Below are 19,841 nucleotides of genomic sequence, written 5' to 3' on the forward strand. Positions count from 1 at the left end.
TAACATTATTTGACCTAGCTTCTCTCTTCAGTCATTTGCTTTCGTTACACCTCTCAACTGAATTGAAGAGCCCTTTAGTTCTGATGTTTTCTCCCTCTAAAGATTGGAGGGAGAAATCAAGTCACATTTCAGTCTTTAGAAAATAGATCGAGTGTGACATGAGGTTTGGGAGTGGTAGAATAAAAAGCTCAAAACACTAGTGCTCCACTTTGTCTCCAGAATTCCTTTTGTTGATTTGTCAGACTCGTTCAAGTGAAGGAGCACTGCTCTTGCTTGCCACAGAAGATGATGAATACAAGAAATTATGAAGTAAAGGAATGTCAAAGTCACAGGTAGTTCTAATGATTAAGAACCATTCCTGCTCAGCACTGAATTCTTCCTGAAAGATGTTAGAGAATTGATAGGGATTTCATTGAATTCACTCTAGATAGTCATATGAAAGATGGGCTTTGTGTTTTAGACCATGAGTGCAGTTATTACCTCAGTGTTTTCACTTAGATTGATCCCATTGGATCTGATTTGATAATTGGCTCCCTATCTATACTGAAGCATTGTTCTTTCCAAATTAAGAAAAATACAATTTTTTGCCCTTTGGCAAGGTGCTTTCCAGAGTTAAAGAAGCTAAATCATTCTTTTTCCACCTTTCTTTCCAGCCCTTCCTCTACTGTTTGCAGACTTAAGATTCAGCTTCCAAAAGTAGTTATTCCCTGATGCATCCCCCATGCTATGATTAACTTTATTTTTGTGATGGTGGAGATGCAATAGGTCAATTCACACAGACTTTCATTAGCCATAGTAAGGACAGGAGGTTAGGATTCAGAGGTAGAAACAATGACAGGAACAACTCAGTGGTCCATCTGGCTTGTAGAGCTTGGCTTTCCTTTGGGTAGAACGATTGGAGTCACTGTTGGGCTGATCTGTCTTCTGTTGTGTAATGTGAGTTGATCAGGAGCACCTAACTTCTAAGTATACCCAAATCAAAGGAAAAAATCAATAGGATAAGCATTGAGATACACTCTCAGTTTCCATAAAGAGATCATCTCTGAGTGCTGCTGGTGTACAATACTGTTCTAAAGTATAACATGAAACCTAAACATCAAAACAGAGTAATGAGAAATAATTGAACAGTCACCTTCGTTCGGCATTGCAAGTGTTCATGTGTGTGATAATACTAATCAATGGCCTCAGTGTGAGGAATGTGTTGCTTTCTCCTGTCTAACAACATGCCCTAAAATCTGCAAGTTGCAATATATTTTTACTGTAATTTGGTTACTATGGTGATAAGGGTTAGCAACAAATTCAGAAAGCATTCTTTGAACATCCTGTGATAATAAAGTGAATAATATGTCCTAAAAGTACAATTAATTTTTCCTTACTGAAACAACCGTTTCCAATGAATACGAGAATGAGTGTTAAATAGGCAAAAGTTTAACTCTTTTTCTGACCATAGGATTTGCTTGCAAGGTGTTGGCTTCATCAGCTATTTTTGTATATAGCACAGACTAAGATATTTGGATCTCCTGGTACATGTTACTGCACATGCGTAAAGTTCCTGTATGTCGTTAGTATGTGTTTGCAAAAAAATGATACTCTTACCTACAAATTTGTTTAGAACAAATCAGCTACATTTACCTGGCGTTTTACAAATTTGAACAAAAACTTTGTTTGCTATCCCAAGACTGACTATCTTTTGTCATATATTATATATAATACGTATTTTATATATATGATTATAATAGATATAGTCATATAGTTTTATGAATATTTTTAATAGTTGGTTCAAGTGACTGATAAAATATGGCATTATTACATATCACTACATCAGAACAGATTTATTATGAAGTTAATTTTATTTCTACACCAAATAATTGAAAATGCTTCTGATTTAATATGCAAATATGTGGTAGGAAGCTGGCTTAAATCGGAGTTCATTCATAGGAGAATACCAAGTATAGCATATGAAAAAGCATATTTGGTATATAATTTCCGAAAGTAAGTGGAAATGGATTCTTAGCTTCTATAATTCTGCTGTTTCTTTCATGTTGCCAAATTAAAAAAAAAGTTTGTTGTCTTAAAATAGTTAGGCAACTCATATCTGCCAAAGTATGCAGGCAGATTAGTAGACCCTTGCCGGAGGTTATAATAATTGAACAGAACATGAGAAACTACTGGACATAACATGAGAAATTGCTGAGAATAGTAAATTACAGATAAGTAAGTTACAGATAGTTACAGTAAGTTACAGATAGTGCCACAAGCAATGACAGGATTTCACAAATGGTTAAGGGGAGTTCTGTGAGAGATGGGCACTGGGAGCTTTTTGAGAATCAGAAACTTGCAAGGCCCACAGTGCTTAGGTAACCATTTCAGTAATACCATATAAAACCAAGATTATCTAGGTTACCATATTGGAAGTACTGAATTTGAATATGGGGTGGCAAAACTGAGGCCAGTATGGAAAAGGAATGGTAAAGGCTGTTTATTTGGGAGGAAATAAGGCCAAAGAAAGGTAGCATTCAAGGTAAGCAGGCTGCTGGTCTGAGTCCTGCCTCTGATCACTGCAGTCTCTACAGAACTCTTAACTATTTTCTGTGTGACTGTGTGTATGTGGTGGGGGAAATGTGCTTCACTAGCAGACTTCAAGCTGGACTAGCCAGCATGGAGGAGGACACCTACACCTGGGAAGACTCAAGGTCTGAGTTAGCAACTGAACAAGAGGCTCAGGATATAGGCATAGATACTATTTGAGGGATACATCTGTACGTTTAGAGAGCAAGGGGGTGTGCATGTTCTCCTGATGAGTTGGAAAGAAGGAAGAGATTCAAGCCACTTGTACTGCTCATGTTCACACGAGTGCTGTTTGTTTTTGTGGCACCACAAAAGACCCTGTTCTCTGTGTTGATCCATGTGGCCACCGTGTCAGTATTGGGTGTGCGTCTATGTGTGAGCACAAACATACCTGAGAATGCACTCGGCCTCACTGCTAGCTGGACCTGTAAACAGGAATGGGGAAAATTTGGGGGGTCTGGAAGTCCTCTGGATTTGGCTTCCCATAACAATAAAGTCTGTGAAAAGGATGTTTAGTGACTCTTGTCTTTTAGGACATTGGTTTCATTTCCCTCTTTCTCTGCTTGCCACAGAGGAGTTTACTCACTCACACACATTAATACTATATCATAGAATCATAGCATCATTAAGGTTAGAAGGGACCTCTGGAGATCATCTAGTCAAACCTCCCCACTCAGCAGGGTCACCTGCAGCATGTTAGACAGGGTTGCATCCAGGTGGGCCTTGAAGATCTCCAGAGAAGGAAACTCCACAACCTCTCTGGGCAACCTATTTCAGTGCTCCATTACTCTCACAGGGAAGAAATTCCCCTTCACGTTCAGGTGGAACTGCGTGTGCTTCAATTTCTGCCCATTGCCTCTTGTCCGGTCACACGGGACAACTGAAAAGAGTTTGTCCCCGGACCCCTTGACACTCTCCCTCCAGGTACTTGTACACATTGATAAAATCCTCCCTCAGTCTTCTCTTCTCCAGGCTACACAGGCCCAGCTCTCGCAGACGTTCCTCATCGGGCAGGTACTCCAGCCCTCTGATCATCCTTGTAGTCCTATGCTGGACTCTCTTCAGTAGCTCCTGTACTGGGGAGCCCAGAAGTGGACACAGGACTCGAGATGAGGCGTCCCCAGGGCTGAGTAGAGGGGCAGGATCACCTCCCTCGACCTGCTGGCAACACTTCCTAATGCACCCCAGGAGACCATTGGCCTTCCTGGCCACAAGGGCACATTGCTGGCTCAAGGTCAGCTTGTCATCCACCAACACTCCTAGGTCCTTCTCTGCAGAGCTGCTCTCCAGCAGGTCACCCCCCAGCTTTTACTGGTGCCTAGGGTTGTTGCTCCCTAGGTGCAGGACTCTGCACTTGCCCTTGTTGAACCTCAGGAGGTTCCTCTCCGGCCACCTCTCCAGCCTGTCCAGGTCTCTCTGAATGGCAGCACAGCCCTGAGGTGTGTCAGCCACTCCTCCCAACTTGGTATGTTGGTTAATACATCACCATATGTATTCACCAAAACAAACAGAACACGAAGGAAAATTTTATATTTTTCACTTTTTAGATGGTGATTGTTTACAGGTGTCCCAGTTAGTAACTGGAGCACCACAGTATGGACAGTTTTTGAAAAAAACACAGTAGATAAAAGCATCTCGGTTCCTATGAAGTTAAAAACCGAATTAATTACAGTAAAAGGCAAACAAAACATAGCAACAAGATAATTTTATGGGCAGCATAGTAAGAAGCATCCTTTACTCAAATACTCCCTAATGCTATGTTTGTTCATTATAGGTCCTTTTTGTGAGGAACCTGATGATCCTTGTGCATCTCAGCCGTGCCTGAATGGGGGCATATGCCAATATAATCAATCTGGATATGTTTGTGATTGTCCAGCTGGTTTTCTTGGTCATAAATGTGAAGTTGATATCAACGAGTGCTCTTCAACACCATGTCAGAACAGAGGTACATGTACTGATTTGCCAAATGTAAGTACAAACTTCAAAGCTCCATATTTGAATATAATGCCAAATCATTTAAATCTGATGTTAACTTTTAAAATTAGCTTTTCGTGATTCATGCATAAGCAAACTATTACCTGAGTATGTAGTGTTTCTAATATTTCTGTGGTTAAACATTTTAAGCTCAGTTGTTTGGAGTTCACTTAAGAAACCAGCAGTATTGTTTCTTTTTTTTCCCCTCTAATAAAAAGCTTCTGATATAAAACAGGGTACATCAGAGTCTTTTTTATTAGTTATTGATTGTTTCCAACTGTTGTTTTTCCAGGTGGGATTTGTTTTTAATGACTTTTTCTCTCTTTTTTTGTTTCAAAATAGAATAAATTGATGCAGAGTAGCAGAAAGTTTGATAAGAGAGCCATATCTGGTAGCATTTCAAAACATATTGTTGATGTTCTTTCGTTAGCTTTACTGCTATAGATGGGAATGATTAAACAGAGCCAAAATAGTGAAAGAAGAGCTCAAAAGTTCAGTTATTATATACCAGTGGATCAGTGATATATACTCACTTAGAGAGAAAAAAAGGGGCATCTATGTCACTGGACAAATTGATGGATTTCTAAATAATAAAATCTGTCTAAATATTCTGTCTATTTGCAGTTAATTCTTAGTAGATACACTAACATATATATTGGGTACTAACATGTATATTTTAAACAATCATTTCTGTAGACATAGAAATGGAGCAGATCATTTCATACCTAGAGAAATCTTTTAATAGATGTAAAACAAAGCACCTTTATAATGCTTATAGGACTAAATCTGAAGAAACACTTTTCTGAATACTGCAAAATTCACTGAAAGAATAAACACTGGAACAAATATAGAAATGAGGAAAAAACATAAACAAATTATAAAGCCCCTTCTTCATTCAGTTATGAAATCACACAGCCAGAGAATTTAGAGCTAGTGTATTTCCAATTAGCAAATTCAACTCTGGTATAATATGTGCTGGAAGGCCTGTTCCACTTGCCCTAAATTATGTTTGCAGCCTGTTTGGGACTACAACTGTTTTTTATTATGTCTTTGTACACTGCTTAATATGATAGGCCCTGTCCTACTTAGGGTCTCTAAAGTAATGGAAGTAAATAATATTAGTAAATTATTATTAGTAAGTATGATTTATGAATTGTCTTGGATACAACAAATAATTATTTCCAATTTCCTTCTCTTCTATAGGATGTGGCATGTATCTGTCTGCCAATATTTACAGGCAAGTTCTGTGAGAGAGTGCTGAATCCATGTGAACTATTTCCTTGTTTAAATAATGCGACTTGTGTAGAACAGCAGCAGAACTCTGATTGCCGGTAAGATAAGAAGTTGTTTTATTTCAATACTTCAGTGGATCACTTGATGATATGCCTCTGATTGCAGAAGGAAAATAAGTCTTTAGTAAGAGATGATACAGAAAACAATACACTTTCATTTTAACAATTTTGGTGCTCTACCATACGGGATTTCTTGAAGATTAGAAGACAGTCCTACAAAAAGATATAAAGCATTTGGGAAGCTATCAATTGTTTCATCATGAATTCTGTAAGACCAAATGTATAAATCCTGATACACTGGAGACAGGTGAAACATTAAATTACAGCTGGCATTCACATTTAGAGTATATGATTATTATGTTATCTTTCTGAAAGGATAACCGTTCATTCCTAATTCATGAATGTGCATTAGTAGAACTGAGACTGATCCTTAAGTAAGCAGCATATTAAAAAGTGCTTTATTCCAAGAGGCCATGCTAGAAATCATCCCTTCACAAATAACAGAAGTGACCCATTAGATATATGATTTCAGTCCATTTTAAATAGTTCACAGGTATTTTCTTACACTATTAAAAAGTACAATTTGTATTCCTTGCATTTGCTTGACTTTCATCTGACTGCCTTAAAGTAAGTGCTGCTGAGCACTACTCAAGTGCAGTAAATAATCCCCAATTTTAGGATATTAATAAAAACAAAACAAAAAAGAAAGTTATGGTGTACAAAAGCCTGAAAACACATTATGAATGAACTTAAGAACTTGCAAACACATAACAGATGTATTTTAAATAGCTGAGATTATTGAATTGACAGTGTTACAGTCCAAAAGAAGAGATTCAGTTGAGAAGTGTGGACATTAAAATACATTTAAAACAATGCTTCTAATTTCCCCAAACAATAAAAAAAGAGATGATAGAATTTTATTTCTACTTAAACAATCACACAAACACAGAGTTAGGTCTTCCCATGTTGCTATGGCATGCATACAGGACAGAGCATAGATTGTTATGTTTTATTTACCAATACCTAAAACGAAGATACAAATTAATAATAATTTACTATTATATAGCCAGTCTTTTACACGGTATGCTGATGCATGCATTAATACGAAATTATGCCTGAAACTTATATTAAAAAATATGCATAATGTGAACAATGAATATAACTATGTAAGTTGCTTTTCTTGAGAAAATAAAAAAGTTCCTAACCACGTGTATAATTTAATAATCTCAAGTAATTTAAAATTCACAAAGCAAAACTGGGTAGGGGTGGTACATGAACCTTGTTGTACCATGAAAAATGGTAAATAGAAATAGCTATGGAAAGAGATAGGATGATAAAACAATCCTTCTAATGATCTAGTATTTTGGAGTAAGAGTGGCAGTCATTATTTTTATCAATATAATATAAAGTAAAAATGGGCAATTAAAAGTCTATTTATACTGATTATAATGAGACCCACTTAAATTATATACTTAAAGCTAGATTCCAGAGTTTGCTGTTTGAGAGAAAGTGAGAGAAAGCTTTTGGAGGGGATATGAGTCAGATACTTTCCTCAAGAAGACCAGATTCAGGAATTTGGTGTGAGAGTTGCAATCTTGCAAGTAAGAGTGTTGAAATGTAGAGGAGATAAAAAGTCCTTGAGAGGGCAGTTCCAATCTACCCTCATGTCAAAAGCAGAGTTAACATGAGAGCACAATGGTGATCATAAGAGCTTAGAAGATTGCAGGATCAAATTTAAATAGTTTCTAGGTCATCTGTGAGTGACCAGCTAGGATAAGTGTCCTTAGGTTTGCCTCAGACTATTAAGTTTTCCAGTTCATTTTTAGTTTCCAGGAAGTAAATACCTTTCATATTCCTTAAAAAATTATAGCTGCCAGAATCATAATAGGATCAACTGTCAGCAGATTTTACTATTTTTAGGATCTACAATTCTCTTTGTAAATTTACATCTTGCATTAGCTACCTGGATAACAGAGGATGTCAGAAAAGCTATAAGAACAGTTGTTTAACAGTTTCAAATTTATTAAGTCACACAATTGGAAACTTTCTGACACTGTGAGTCATTCTTTCTCTATAATTCATGTTACACAAAGGAAGGCTACCATTAACAATGTTTCTTTATTCAAGAGGTTTGGAGTTGGTCGTTAAAAGTTTTAAGTGAAGGTTTTGTTTCCTTCTCAGTAATTGCTGTATTCATCTTAATTATTTTCAGATAACGTAGATTATGACTATGACTGGTTACTCCACAAAAAGCATGTTTCATGTAGTGTAATTCTACTACCTGATCCACTTTTCTTTTGAATAGCATTTAAAATGGATGTAGTGACACCTCACATGTACATACAAATTCCAGTAAGAGTTGACTTGATAATTTTACTCTCTTTTTTTGTTTTGTGTTAATTGACAGTATTTTATTTGCTTCTCCTCATGCTCAAACTGCATTCTTCACCACCTCAGCTTCTATCTGCTTATTCTTTCTTATTTTGGAAAGTAGTTGTTTTGTATTCTAAACATACACTCAATTTAATTTTCTTCACTTTAATTATGATGTATGACTACCTTGTATCCTAACTCCATCCTTTCAGTCTTGATATCATGTGCTAAGAATCTGATAGTAGCATTTTTTCTTAAATGTCAAAAGTTAAGGTGAATTCAAATAGGCAGTGGATAAGGGTATCCATCACAACAAATTGTGATTGTTGATTTTGTATCTGCCTCTATTATCCATGTTCTTTGTGACACTAAAAAGACACACAACAATGGGAAAGGATATTCTGAGAAAATTTATTTTTTTAATGTTGTTTTTGCAACCTTACTGTCAACTTTCCTGCTGTTAATTTACCCTTACCTTTTCTCACATTGGCTTGTCTATTGCAAAACAACAAAACTGAAACTAAGAAAAATGAGCAAGTAGAAAAATTAGAAGAAACAATTTAAAAATTAGTTTACTAAATTTTCTATTTTATGAAACATAGATTACCCAAATAAATAAATGGAACCAAGAAAACTAGAAGCTCTCTCACCTGACTTCAGACCAGTTCTCACCCAATTTTATAGTTGAAAGCAAGTCAGTAAATCAGATTTTATAATTGACTTGCTCTGACCGATTAGTTTTTAAACATTATTTTAAAATGTAATTATAAAAAAGAAACCATATCACATTTTTTTACTTTATACCCTTTTATACATAAACATAATACATGAATGAATGCTGCTGCGTTATAAAGGACAACTAATATATTATCTGGTGATCAGAATCTCCTTGTTTAGAGTGGAAAATAAGTATGTAACTATATGATAACTTTGAACAAGATGAAATAAAAACACCTACGCATTATGAAAAACTTGTAGCTACAAAAATTGAACTGCAAATTTGGTAAGAAATTTGGTAAGTCCTTTGCTAGGACTTCATTTCCAAGTCCTTGAAATGGTAGCAGTATAATTACAGGGTTTGCATATAGGAATTTTTTTCAAGAGGATAATGAGGTTATGTATATGTAGAGGGAGAGAGCATTGCTACCTGCAATGCAAATCACATAGAGGAGTGTGCCATGGATAAGTCTCTAGTGATCTTTAAAAAAGCAGCCTTGGAAACATGTAGGTAGAGGTTTTTCCACCTACTTCTGTGCACATGGTCACATACCTAACCTGTGTGTAGACTGTCCAGGGGCTTCTGGTGACATACAACCCATTTTTGTACTTCACCACAAGCTAATAAATGACTTATTCTGGACATAGTAGATGGATTATCTTTGTGCATCCCTCAGAGGCTTAGCCATACACACTGATTAGTCATCTTTAGAATTCTTTAGTTGATTCAGAAAACTCAGTTAACTAAGACATTTTCTATTGAATCGTATTGTCTGCACTGTATTTTCATTGAAAATATATCCTTTACTGGTGTATGTTATACAATTGTGAGAGGTTTCATGCATTATGAAAGCAGAGATAGCATTATTTTTTTTAAATGGGGAAATGTAAGTGACACAACTGAATATTGCACCCACTGGGATCAAGAGCATAGAAAAAAATGAAAGCAATATTTATCATCTTCATGATACTCAGTTTCTGGGATGAGTCATTAGACAGAGTACCTCTCAGAATATACTAAAGAAACTTCTCATCCATTATCTTTGAATTTCTTCACAAATAGAATTTTTCAGCTGACTGGTCATTCCCCATCTCTGCTACTTAAACCTTTTCTTTATGTGCTACCAGAAAGATCCTCTGAACAGAGTAATATGCTAATCATGTATATAAATACAAGCAAGAGTGAATTTGACAGGAATTACATATCCATCAAAAGGCATAAGAGAGTTTTTGCAGTCTGGCTTTTACTTTTTGTGCTTTTTGAGCAAGATATATGAGAAACAATCAAATATTTATTTGTTCTGCGATGTTTCATTATTGCCTTTGAATAAAACTTGCTTACTCTCTGTTTGAATCTCATCTTTTTTATTGCATAAGGGATTTTTTTTTAACACTAGAGAACTAGATAGGATTTTCTCCTACTAATGACATGAAGTATAAGACATGTCTGCTTCTCCTTTTACCATAGAAGCATTAGCCATGGCTCCATTGTCATCACATAGAACTAGCAAACTGTCACAAGAAAGAATGCTAGTTTTCTTCTTTAAAATAAAATACCGTATTATAATTAAGCAAACACCAAAGTAACCATGCATTGTCCTGTGCATGTGTTCCTCACATTGTTCCTTCATACCTAAGTGTGTCATTACTGAATACTCTTTGCTAATCATCTTTAATGATTGATGCTAACTATTTTAAGTCTTATTTATCATCATATTTTTCTGTTTTTTCTGTCGTATTTTAATAGAGCCTTCCTTTCTAATACATTTGTAAACCTTGTTTATGGTTTTATGTTAAATATCACCTCATTCAAGGTTGTTTCAGATTGTGGAAGATTATATGAAGTGTTGGTGTTAAATATTTTAATTAATGAAAAAATTTATTTTATGTAGAAGCAAAAATATCCAGAATCATGCAACTGATTGTTAAATACTTGAAAAAATGTTCTGTATATTTTAAATAATATATAAGGTCTGTTTTGTTACTACAAGAACACTGTTTAATAGAATTATGTAATCTAATTAAATGTGATTAACTTTTAAAATACAAGTCCTCTAAAATTCACTGGTGCATTTGCAGCTGCATGCCAGGATTCACTGGAAAGAACTGTGAGGAAGTAATTGACTACTGCAGGCTGCTCAGCATCAACTGTCTGAATGAAGGATTGTGTCTTAATATAATTGGAGGATTCACTGTAAGTAATTTAATATATGTTAAACTAATTCAGTGCTCCAAAGTATAAAAGCTTCAGATGACTAGAACTTGAAATGAATTCATTATTCTAAGAGACAAGAGGGACACAAATTTATGTTTGTTATTTATTTAAATCAATAACACGAAGAGTATCCACTTTGGTAATACGGATTTTTTTTCTTTTTACTTTTCTATTGAGACTGTGTTTTGTGCTTTATCAAGGAAGAGAACTGAAGAATATTTTTTGTAGTAGAAAGAATATATAACTAATTGCAGGCCAGTACTATTATCCACATAGATGATAATCACAGCTATGTTGCAGTCTTTAAAAGTACATTGCTTGAATTGAGTACATCTGTTGTTATTGTTTAACCAGAATCAAATTAGCAATGTAAATGTAAGTATATTTAAGGAACATCTAATATAAACTTAGAAGTTTGATGATGAAACTGCAGTGTGGTGAGGTTACTTATAGTTTACAATTTGCAAAAACATAATTCTGCTTGTTTTAAGTAGATACCCAAGGTATCTACTGAAAGTGTTGAGAAAAATCTGTCTTGTATCCACATTCTTCCAGCCATAGCTTGGCAAAGGAGAGGGAATGATAGTTTGTCCTGTAGCAGTAATTGGGAACAATTTAAAGGAGACTCCAAAAGCTAATCATTTTGCAACTACAGGAGGCAATACACACTCTTTCAACTTCTCTGTTACTAGGAAGAGTAAATGATACTTTTCCTGAAGGAGATAGATGTGTTCCAAGTCAGGTGTTGCGGCAGGAGTAGCACAACTGCTTTATATTACTATTACTGTATATTATTATCTATTACTGTATGTAAGTTTTAATCCCCTGCAGTCTGTCAGTGATGAGATAGAATGGGATCTATTCTGCACTGGAATACTGAAAAGGGAATCTGAAAACTAGTTAAAGGGTCCTATTTTTATGTTCAGATGAGCCCTCTGAGTCTGAATCTCACTAGCTTTCCTGTAGGCACAAAAGCTAAAAAGGCATAGGTATTTTCCCCCCAGTGCTTTACGGCTGTTTCCTTGTGTTTGGTCATATTCCTTGTATCTCATCTGATCTGGAAATGAAAGATGTTCAGAGTTTCCAGTCATCCATTTGAAGTAGACAGCCTGTATTTTTGCACTTAGATCTGTATATAAGTTCAAGCAGGTTAGATAGCGTCATGGACCTTTCACATCTCACTGAGAATCAGGCTCATATCACTGTCAGCTAAATCATGCTCTCCCAGAGTGTTGCTTCTTACCCTTTCCCTTAGTCCCTGTTCTTAATTGCCAGAAGCAACTGTTTAGCTTGACCTTTTATACCTTAGCTCCTTGCACATCCACAGATAGGTAATCAGATCTGTGACAGCTCAGTAACAAGAATTTTATTTAAGAGCATGAAAAAGTTGTGTAAATGATAAGAAGTTAGTAAGTACTCTTCAGGTAGAAACAAATAAATTGCATCTGCTCAATTTTGAGTTCTGATTCAGAGTCCAGAAATGTATCAATAATGGCTTCACCACGTTGGTAGTATTATAAAGTATGTGCTTTTAAAATTTGTGTTTTCATAATAATTTATCATACAACTTGTAAATACGTATTAATCAGAATAATAGCACTTAAACATAGGATCCTCTTTAACACTAAACCTGAAGTAATTTGCAAAATACTACATGTGATTTATACAGAGTGCTGAAGGATATTCTATATCCTTAAAAGAATATAGTCTTGCTCTGTTGTATACAATATATAATATGCCCATATAAGAATAAAGTAGATGACTAGGAATTATCTTACTCTGAAAGTCTGCCTCTCCAAATTGTTGAGAATGGATGAACCAAACAGAAACACGGAGCCTAGTTCTGCTTGCATTGAAGTAAGCGGAGTTATGAAAAGACTACATTGATTTAAAGGTGTTTGTGTCTTCCAGTTAACTTATCTACATGCTAGGAATATTAGAAGCCAAAAATATTGGAATCAAGACAAAAACAATGCTTTTAGCTCTTTACAACTGTTTATTTCTTGTATCCACTTAATCAAGTAATAACAAAAATTACAGCATAAGAATTAGGATGCGAAAGAGGTTTAATAATCAGAGTACAATGTGTGTGATGCAGACATCAAAGTGAATATTAAGCTTGAAGAGAAAATGAAAAATACAGCCTTAGGAAAGCAAACAATGTAATGCAGACGCAAAATAGATATCTAATATAAATGTTTTCATAGGATCCTCAAAAAGAAGCTTTCATGACCAGCGTAACATGTGATACCTGCTTAGCAGATACAGAATTAGTCTATAAGATACAGCAAACTGAATTGGTGCAGCAAAGGCTTGATTTTTCTACTTCAACTTTGATGCCTGCAGAAGTGACTGGTAGGATAGAGTATCTGCTGGAGGACTCATATGACAGGCTTTGAGGATTGACAAATGAGATTGAAGACAACTTTGAACTCATGGTAGATGTTAGATCTGACATGAGATCCATCACATTGTTGATTAAGAAAGAAAGACAATCTCTGTAGTCAGATAGAAAACTAAGTTGATACAATACTTGTATACAGAAGCCTTTGTATAGGGACATACTTCTCTGACTGTCAGTAGAAGGTAGTCTACTACATCATGGACAGTTCTACTACTAAGCTATTTAAATGAGCCTGAAAACTGTAAAACTCCATTAACAAGGATATGGGATACCAACATTTTTAAAATACATTCTCAAAAGAACAAATCTGGAGATTTCTGCAGATTCGCAAAGCATTCCTTGGGGTGTCACTTTTGCCAGAACAAAGATACCCACTATACTTAAAATATTTAATTCTCAGTACCAAAAATTGTTGAAGTCATGTTAGCAAAGAAGCACTAACAGCACTGCATGTAGTTCTGTGCCTCTGCTCCTTTCATGCACTATTGACTAAAGCAGCAGCATTTCCAAAAATTGTTAGGTAATAAAATATGACGTAATGCAGCATGTCAGTAGGTTTCAGTCAGGTCAGGAAGACCAAGTCAACAGCTGTCACATCCTAATGAATTAACTCCATCAAACATTAAATTTTATGAAGATCTATTATTGTGGGATGCAAAATCCAAAATACAGAAGGCTGAAGAAGTTACTGTGGATTGCTTCTAACAATAGCCATCCAGCACACTCATTCCACTGGTATTCAAACACCGGCAAAAGGATTATATTTTCCAGAGTTGCCGTGAATAACTACAGTAGAAGAAATCACTTCGTGTTAGTTCTGTGGAAGATCAAAGATAGGATGTTTACTCTGTTGGATAGTTTCTAAAATTCAGAAAGATAGAACTGCAATCTTGCCTCAATTTGGATGTCATTTGAACATAACATTTGAACAGGTGGCAATTAGAGCATTTGAACATTAGAGATCTTTCTCTCACAAAATTCTACTATCTTAAATGATACCATTTACTATTGACTTGTCAATTATTGCAAGAACTCATACTGATTAACTTCTGTCTTCTGTTTTGCAGTAGGTATGTTGAAACTTTTTTATCTATATAATCACTGCTGAACTTCTGAGGAAAATCTAATAAATTAAATTTTCCTTGTCATGTTTTACATATTTTTAATTAATGCTATCCTGGTTCAGCAATTTTTGTAATCGTTTGTACCTATTCAGTAGTAGAAGACGGGGGGCCACTGTTTTAGTGAAAATTTTAAATTATAACAGCTTTAACAAAAAAACATAGCTCTAAAATGACAGCTACTTAAAGTGTGAACCAGTTGTAGGTTCCAGCAGATCCTATTCAAGGAAACTATTCATTTTACATTATTTTGACAATACAATAAGCTTCTTCTTAAAAACATTTCAAAAAAATCTGCCCACAGAGACACATTTCAGAAGATATTCCTCTTCTTATGGAAACTTTTTTTTTTTCTAAGTGGATTTTATACATGAAAAGACAGTGTTCTTAATTTGAAATTGATAATATCTCTTCTGTACTTTTAATTTGAAAATCTAAACCAATTTATAACTATGGATATCTGTTATCTTTATTTTTATGTGAAGATGGGTAAAAACTGAACAACTCCAAAGGACAGCTGACAGGAAAGAAAGACGTGTTGTGTTTTTTTTTTTTTTTTTTTTTTTTTTTTATGATAACCATGCAGCTGCCTCATGGCAGTCTGGGGGAAAAGAGGCCTGGGTTTGGGTAGAATTTCTCCCAATGAATTAGAGTGGCTCAGCAATGCCTCCTTCGTTCATACACATACACAAGGAGAATGGACAGTAGAGGCAGGTAAAGGAGGCATACAAACAAAAATCATCTGGAGACTGTACATCTTTCCTCTAGCTCCAAAGGTGAAATCAGATACCCAGTCATTTATTTACCCATGGCAAGTAGTTTAGATCAAAGCAGAAGGAATCATCACCTATGCTATATACTGTTTCTTCCCTCATCATTTGTATTAAAGCAAAAACAAAAACAAATCAATTATCAAATTTCAGAAAGCCTAGAAAGACTCAGCAGTTTCTAGAACATAACAGTGGGAAGGGTGAGGATATAAAGACTGTCAAATTTCTGACACACCAACTGTCTTTACCCTCTGGGGAGAGACAAGAGGTTGTGTTGTTTTAACTATTTAATTGCATAGAATTTAGAAAGCTCCTGGGCAAATTATGACTACCTACTGAAGAACATTTGAGGGAGAAGAAAGTGCAGTCCCATAGCAGCTGCAAGCTACATCTACACATTCCCATTTTGGCTCTGTTACACACTTCCTATGCAATGGCTAAATGCAGATTTAAAACACATTCCTTTTCTTGCAGGATATAAAAATACTCATAGCATTTTTTACCTAACAGCTTTTTACTATGTTATGTGCAACTATCTATCAACTGGCATGGTTCTTACAGTGTATCCAAGGCTATTTTGTCAATAAGCCTTTTTCCAATCATCCTCACAAACCACCGCTTTGTGGAAAATTTAGTGCTTTTTCTTAACAAAGGAACTGGGTTATACAGACACAAAAATTGAAGCAAAAATATGAAATAAAAAGTAGTGTCCATTGTGAAGTCCATTTTCATTTGACTGCTCTTGAGACTAGGACTAAGCAAATCATACATACTGTTTGAATAGCTGTGTTGGCAAGCGAATACATACTAAAGCATCATTAAAGAAAGAGACAATAATCTGTGCTAACATTATGGGTTTTACAATTACACCCACTGTTGGTCATTCAAAGCAAGTATTTAAATTTTCTCTGAGAAGCAGTACTGATACTGAAATACAAGATTTTATGTTGAAATCATTGTCAACTGATGTCCTAGTGCCTTCCAGAGGAGCAGCAGGAGCTGTTGCTGGTGTGTGGCAGCCATTCAAACAGTGCACTGGAAGTAGACTGTGATGTTAAGGAGGAGCAAAGCGAAGCAAAAATAAATATACATGCAGTATATGTGCTCTGTGAACATGGCTATTTGCAGAGCCCTGGGAACTATACGTTAGTAAAAAAATTGTACATATTAACCAAGACTAAACCGAAAATCACCTAATTATGTATCAATGGGATTACCTGTTGGGGAATTGCTCCTCAGTCACTCAGTCTTTGGTCTTCACCTACTGTAACAGGAGAGAGAAATTAATGTAATAGAAAATGTAGGTAGCTAGAATCTTGCCCTGCAGATGGCTCTGTGGCTGTTCGTGTTAAATGCTTTCAATCCTTCTCCTCACAGCTGTATATCAAAGCATAGCAAGAAAAAAAAGGTTTTTTTGGTGAACCTGAGGTATTTTAATAACGAAGTGTGAACTGAGAAGATACAAGGTAGGTAAAGTAAAATTGCAAGTATAAATAATTAAAGAAATAGTAACAGCAAAGGTCACACCATTGTAGTTTAAGTTTAAAAAACGTGTGATGCCCAAAGGTTAGTGTTCTCTGCTAGCGTGGAAGAGGTGTACAAACTAACACGGATAACTAAGCGTTCACTGAAGACAATGACTGAAGTTCCCTCTGGGGAGGGGGAAGGGAGGAGAAGGGAGGGAACTTCTCGTGCCTGTGCAGCTTTCTCTCTTTTTGCAGTTCTGAATACTGGAAGGTGGTTAGCATTCAACAAAACGTGAGCGGAAATTGCAGACAGGCAGACAAGGCTCTAAATTTCATTACTAAGCAGATGCAGTTCGCCCTTATGAGTGCAGAAGCAAGCCCGTCAGCCAACTGTTGCACTGGAAATCAATCTACTTCATTTCAGAAGTGACAAGCAGTGCCAGGCAGTGTAGTCCTGCAGTAAGTTCGAACCATCCTGAATGGCTCTTGTGCAAACTGCTGCCACTGCTCTACCTTTCTACTTTGTAAGTTGTTCCCTGAAGAGGCTCTCTCAGTCCTAATGCTCTTTGATAATAGTTTGTCCCCAGAAGTCTGGTTGAATTCATACCCTATAAATAAAGCATCTTTATGCAGAATTAGCATATGCATAACATGCTATGCAGAAAAGCGTCTTGAGAATCTGGTTATATCAGTCACACTGCTTTGATCTCATAGCCCTGAGAAGGCCTCAGACATGCTCTTAGGGAAGCTGTTTGTATCTATTGCATGAGAGAAGAAATAGATAACACATCCAGAATGAAAAGGAAGTATTGTCGAGAGAAAATATTACCTTGTTTAACAAATACAGTTCTTAAAATAAAAAATAAGCCACCAGGGCTCTTTTAAAACCCTCTACACTGTATCAATCAACATTTGTTTTCTGAGTATAAAAAAGCCTTAAGGAAACAAACATTTAATATGTTTGGCATACTATATATTAAAGCATTTGGTTAGAGTGGTAAAATTGTTATGAATATAACAGCTCTACAAGCAAAGCTAAAAGCAATGAAAATGGGCACTGCAAAATCGACTGCTCTCACATGTAACTTTTATATTTATTTACAACATACGAAATAATAGATTATTGACATTTTCCTTTAAAAAACTTCTTGAGTCTCTCCTACCGTTTTCTCCCTGTGGACTGTCTGAGCAATATAGTTCCATGTCTGTGAAGCTGCTTTGTCACTGTTGTTAATTTTACTGATACCTCTCCTGTACTCGTCCTTCCAGCTGTCTGTCCAAACAACAGCAGTTCAAAGTCCGACTCTTCCAAGAGCTGCTAGTTGAGCACTAGTTAATTAGTTCATTTCCTTCCACACAGTACCTCTAATTCTACACAAGTGTTCACATAAATCTTAAAATACCTTACGCAGTTCTGTACTCTTCAGTATTTAATTTCATCTTCATCTAAACCTTTTCCTGCTTTTGTTATTCCATTGAAGTAAACGGTATCAAAGTATTCTAGATACATCTAATATTTGCTGTTAAGTATCTCTCAGAGAAGTACAAAAGTTAATGAACAGAAGATTTTTTCGTATAATGAGCTAAATATTGTTTGCTAATTATTAATTTCAAAAGAAAATATTTAAAGCTCTGATCACCTAATACCTTTATGTGATATCTTTATGTGGTATGTTTTAATTGACCTATTAGAACTACATCTAGTTAAATACAGTAGTAAAATGCACGAGAGGTAACAAATAGTAATACTTTGTTTTGTTTCTAAACAAAACTTCTATGAGAAGATGGCACAGTCACTTTAACCCAAAGTAAGCAAATATCTAATAAAAGTGTAAGCCAACAAAAATACAGAAAATAAAATACCACAGTGGATAAACATTACTGTGAAAGTGGCACTACACAGTAGTTATGAAATGTTGTGTGTTATTGATAAATGCAATGTCATTTTCTTGAATTACATGCAGAGGAAAACTAAGATGATTTTGAGAAATTTAAACACTGAAAGAGAAAAAAAAAAAGCTGAGATTTAAACAAAGGAATGAAAGGACAAAAGGACCTTACAAACTACTAGAAGAACAGGAAATTTATCTCAAGAAAGCAGTGCTCTAATAAGCATAGCAGTAGCATTACTTTTTAATTTTATACTGCACCATAGTTCCTATATTAAAGACTTTATAACCTGCAGCCCAGATGCTTCTGTTTTATACAGGGGTAGATTAAATATATAAAAAAACTGTACTTAAGTTGAATTTTACGTTCATTATATAAGGACCATATGCAAGCGTAAGTATCTGTCATATGCTTCCGTATTGTAGAATCAGAGAAAAGGTAGTGCTGATGAACAACTGTATTCTCTAATTTGTTGGCGTATTTTCAGTAATAAATTATAACTTCTATTTCATACAGTGGGGCCAGAATTAAAATACTTAAGCAACGTTTTGGGTACTTATTAGCAACAGAGTTAAATTAGACAGAACACCTTCAAAATCTGTATTAAATACTCCTTTTTAAAATGAGTTAAGGCCCTGTGTGTTCAGACACATTAAACAAAAAGTTACATGAAATTATACTGTAGTAAAGCACAGCAGGTAGGCAATTCAAGCATTAAAGAAAGCAGAAAAGATGAATTTCAATTAGTATGAAGTTCTTCAGCTAGAGGTAAATTTCAAGATAGCCTCCCATTTTGTATTACTTCATTGTCATCATATATAAGATTTTTGTTCTATTTACATAAATACATGTCAATGGACAAATTGAAACAAGAGATGTTCTGACTAGATAATGAGGAGATTTTTTTTTCATTCTACAAATAGATACTGGAACAGGTTGCCTAGAACAGGTTGCCTAGAGATGTGCAGACTCCACACTTGGAAGTTTTCACAACCTGACTGCATAAAGTCCCGAGCAACCTAGTTTAATCTCATAGTTGATCCTGCTTGGA

The 19,841-nt window shown here is 35.4% G+C and overlaps 1 protein-coding gene across 1 annotated transcript in view; it reads left to right on the top strand.

The window, feature by feature from the left end:
• The window catches only part of EYS (eyes shut homolog), an 872,934-nt gene that overhangs the window by 61,695 nt on the left and 791,398 nt on the right, over positions 1–19,841 (top strand). Inside the window, exons 4-6 of the mRNA XM_062573097.1 lie at positions 4,343–4,536; positions 5,746–5,873; positions 11,004–11,118. Coding sequence (XP_062429081.1) covers positions 4,343–4,536; positions 5,746–5,873; positions 11,004–11,118 — 437 coding nt within the window. The remainder of the gene's footprint in view (positions 1–4,342; positions 4,537–5,745; positions 5,874–11,003; positions 11,119–19,841) is intronic.

Source organism: Rhea pennata, chromosome 3 (assembly GCF_028389875.1).
Source record: "Rhea pennata isolate bPtePen1 chromosome 3, bPtePen1.pri, whole genome shotgun sequence".
Taxonomy (NCBI): domain Eukaryota; kingdom Metazoa; phylum Chordata; class Aves; order Rheiformes; family Rheidae; genus Rhea; species Rhea pennata.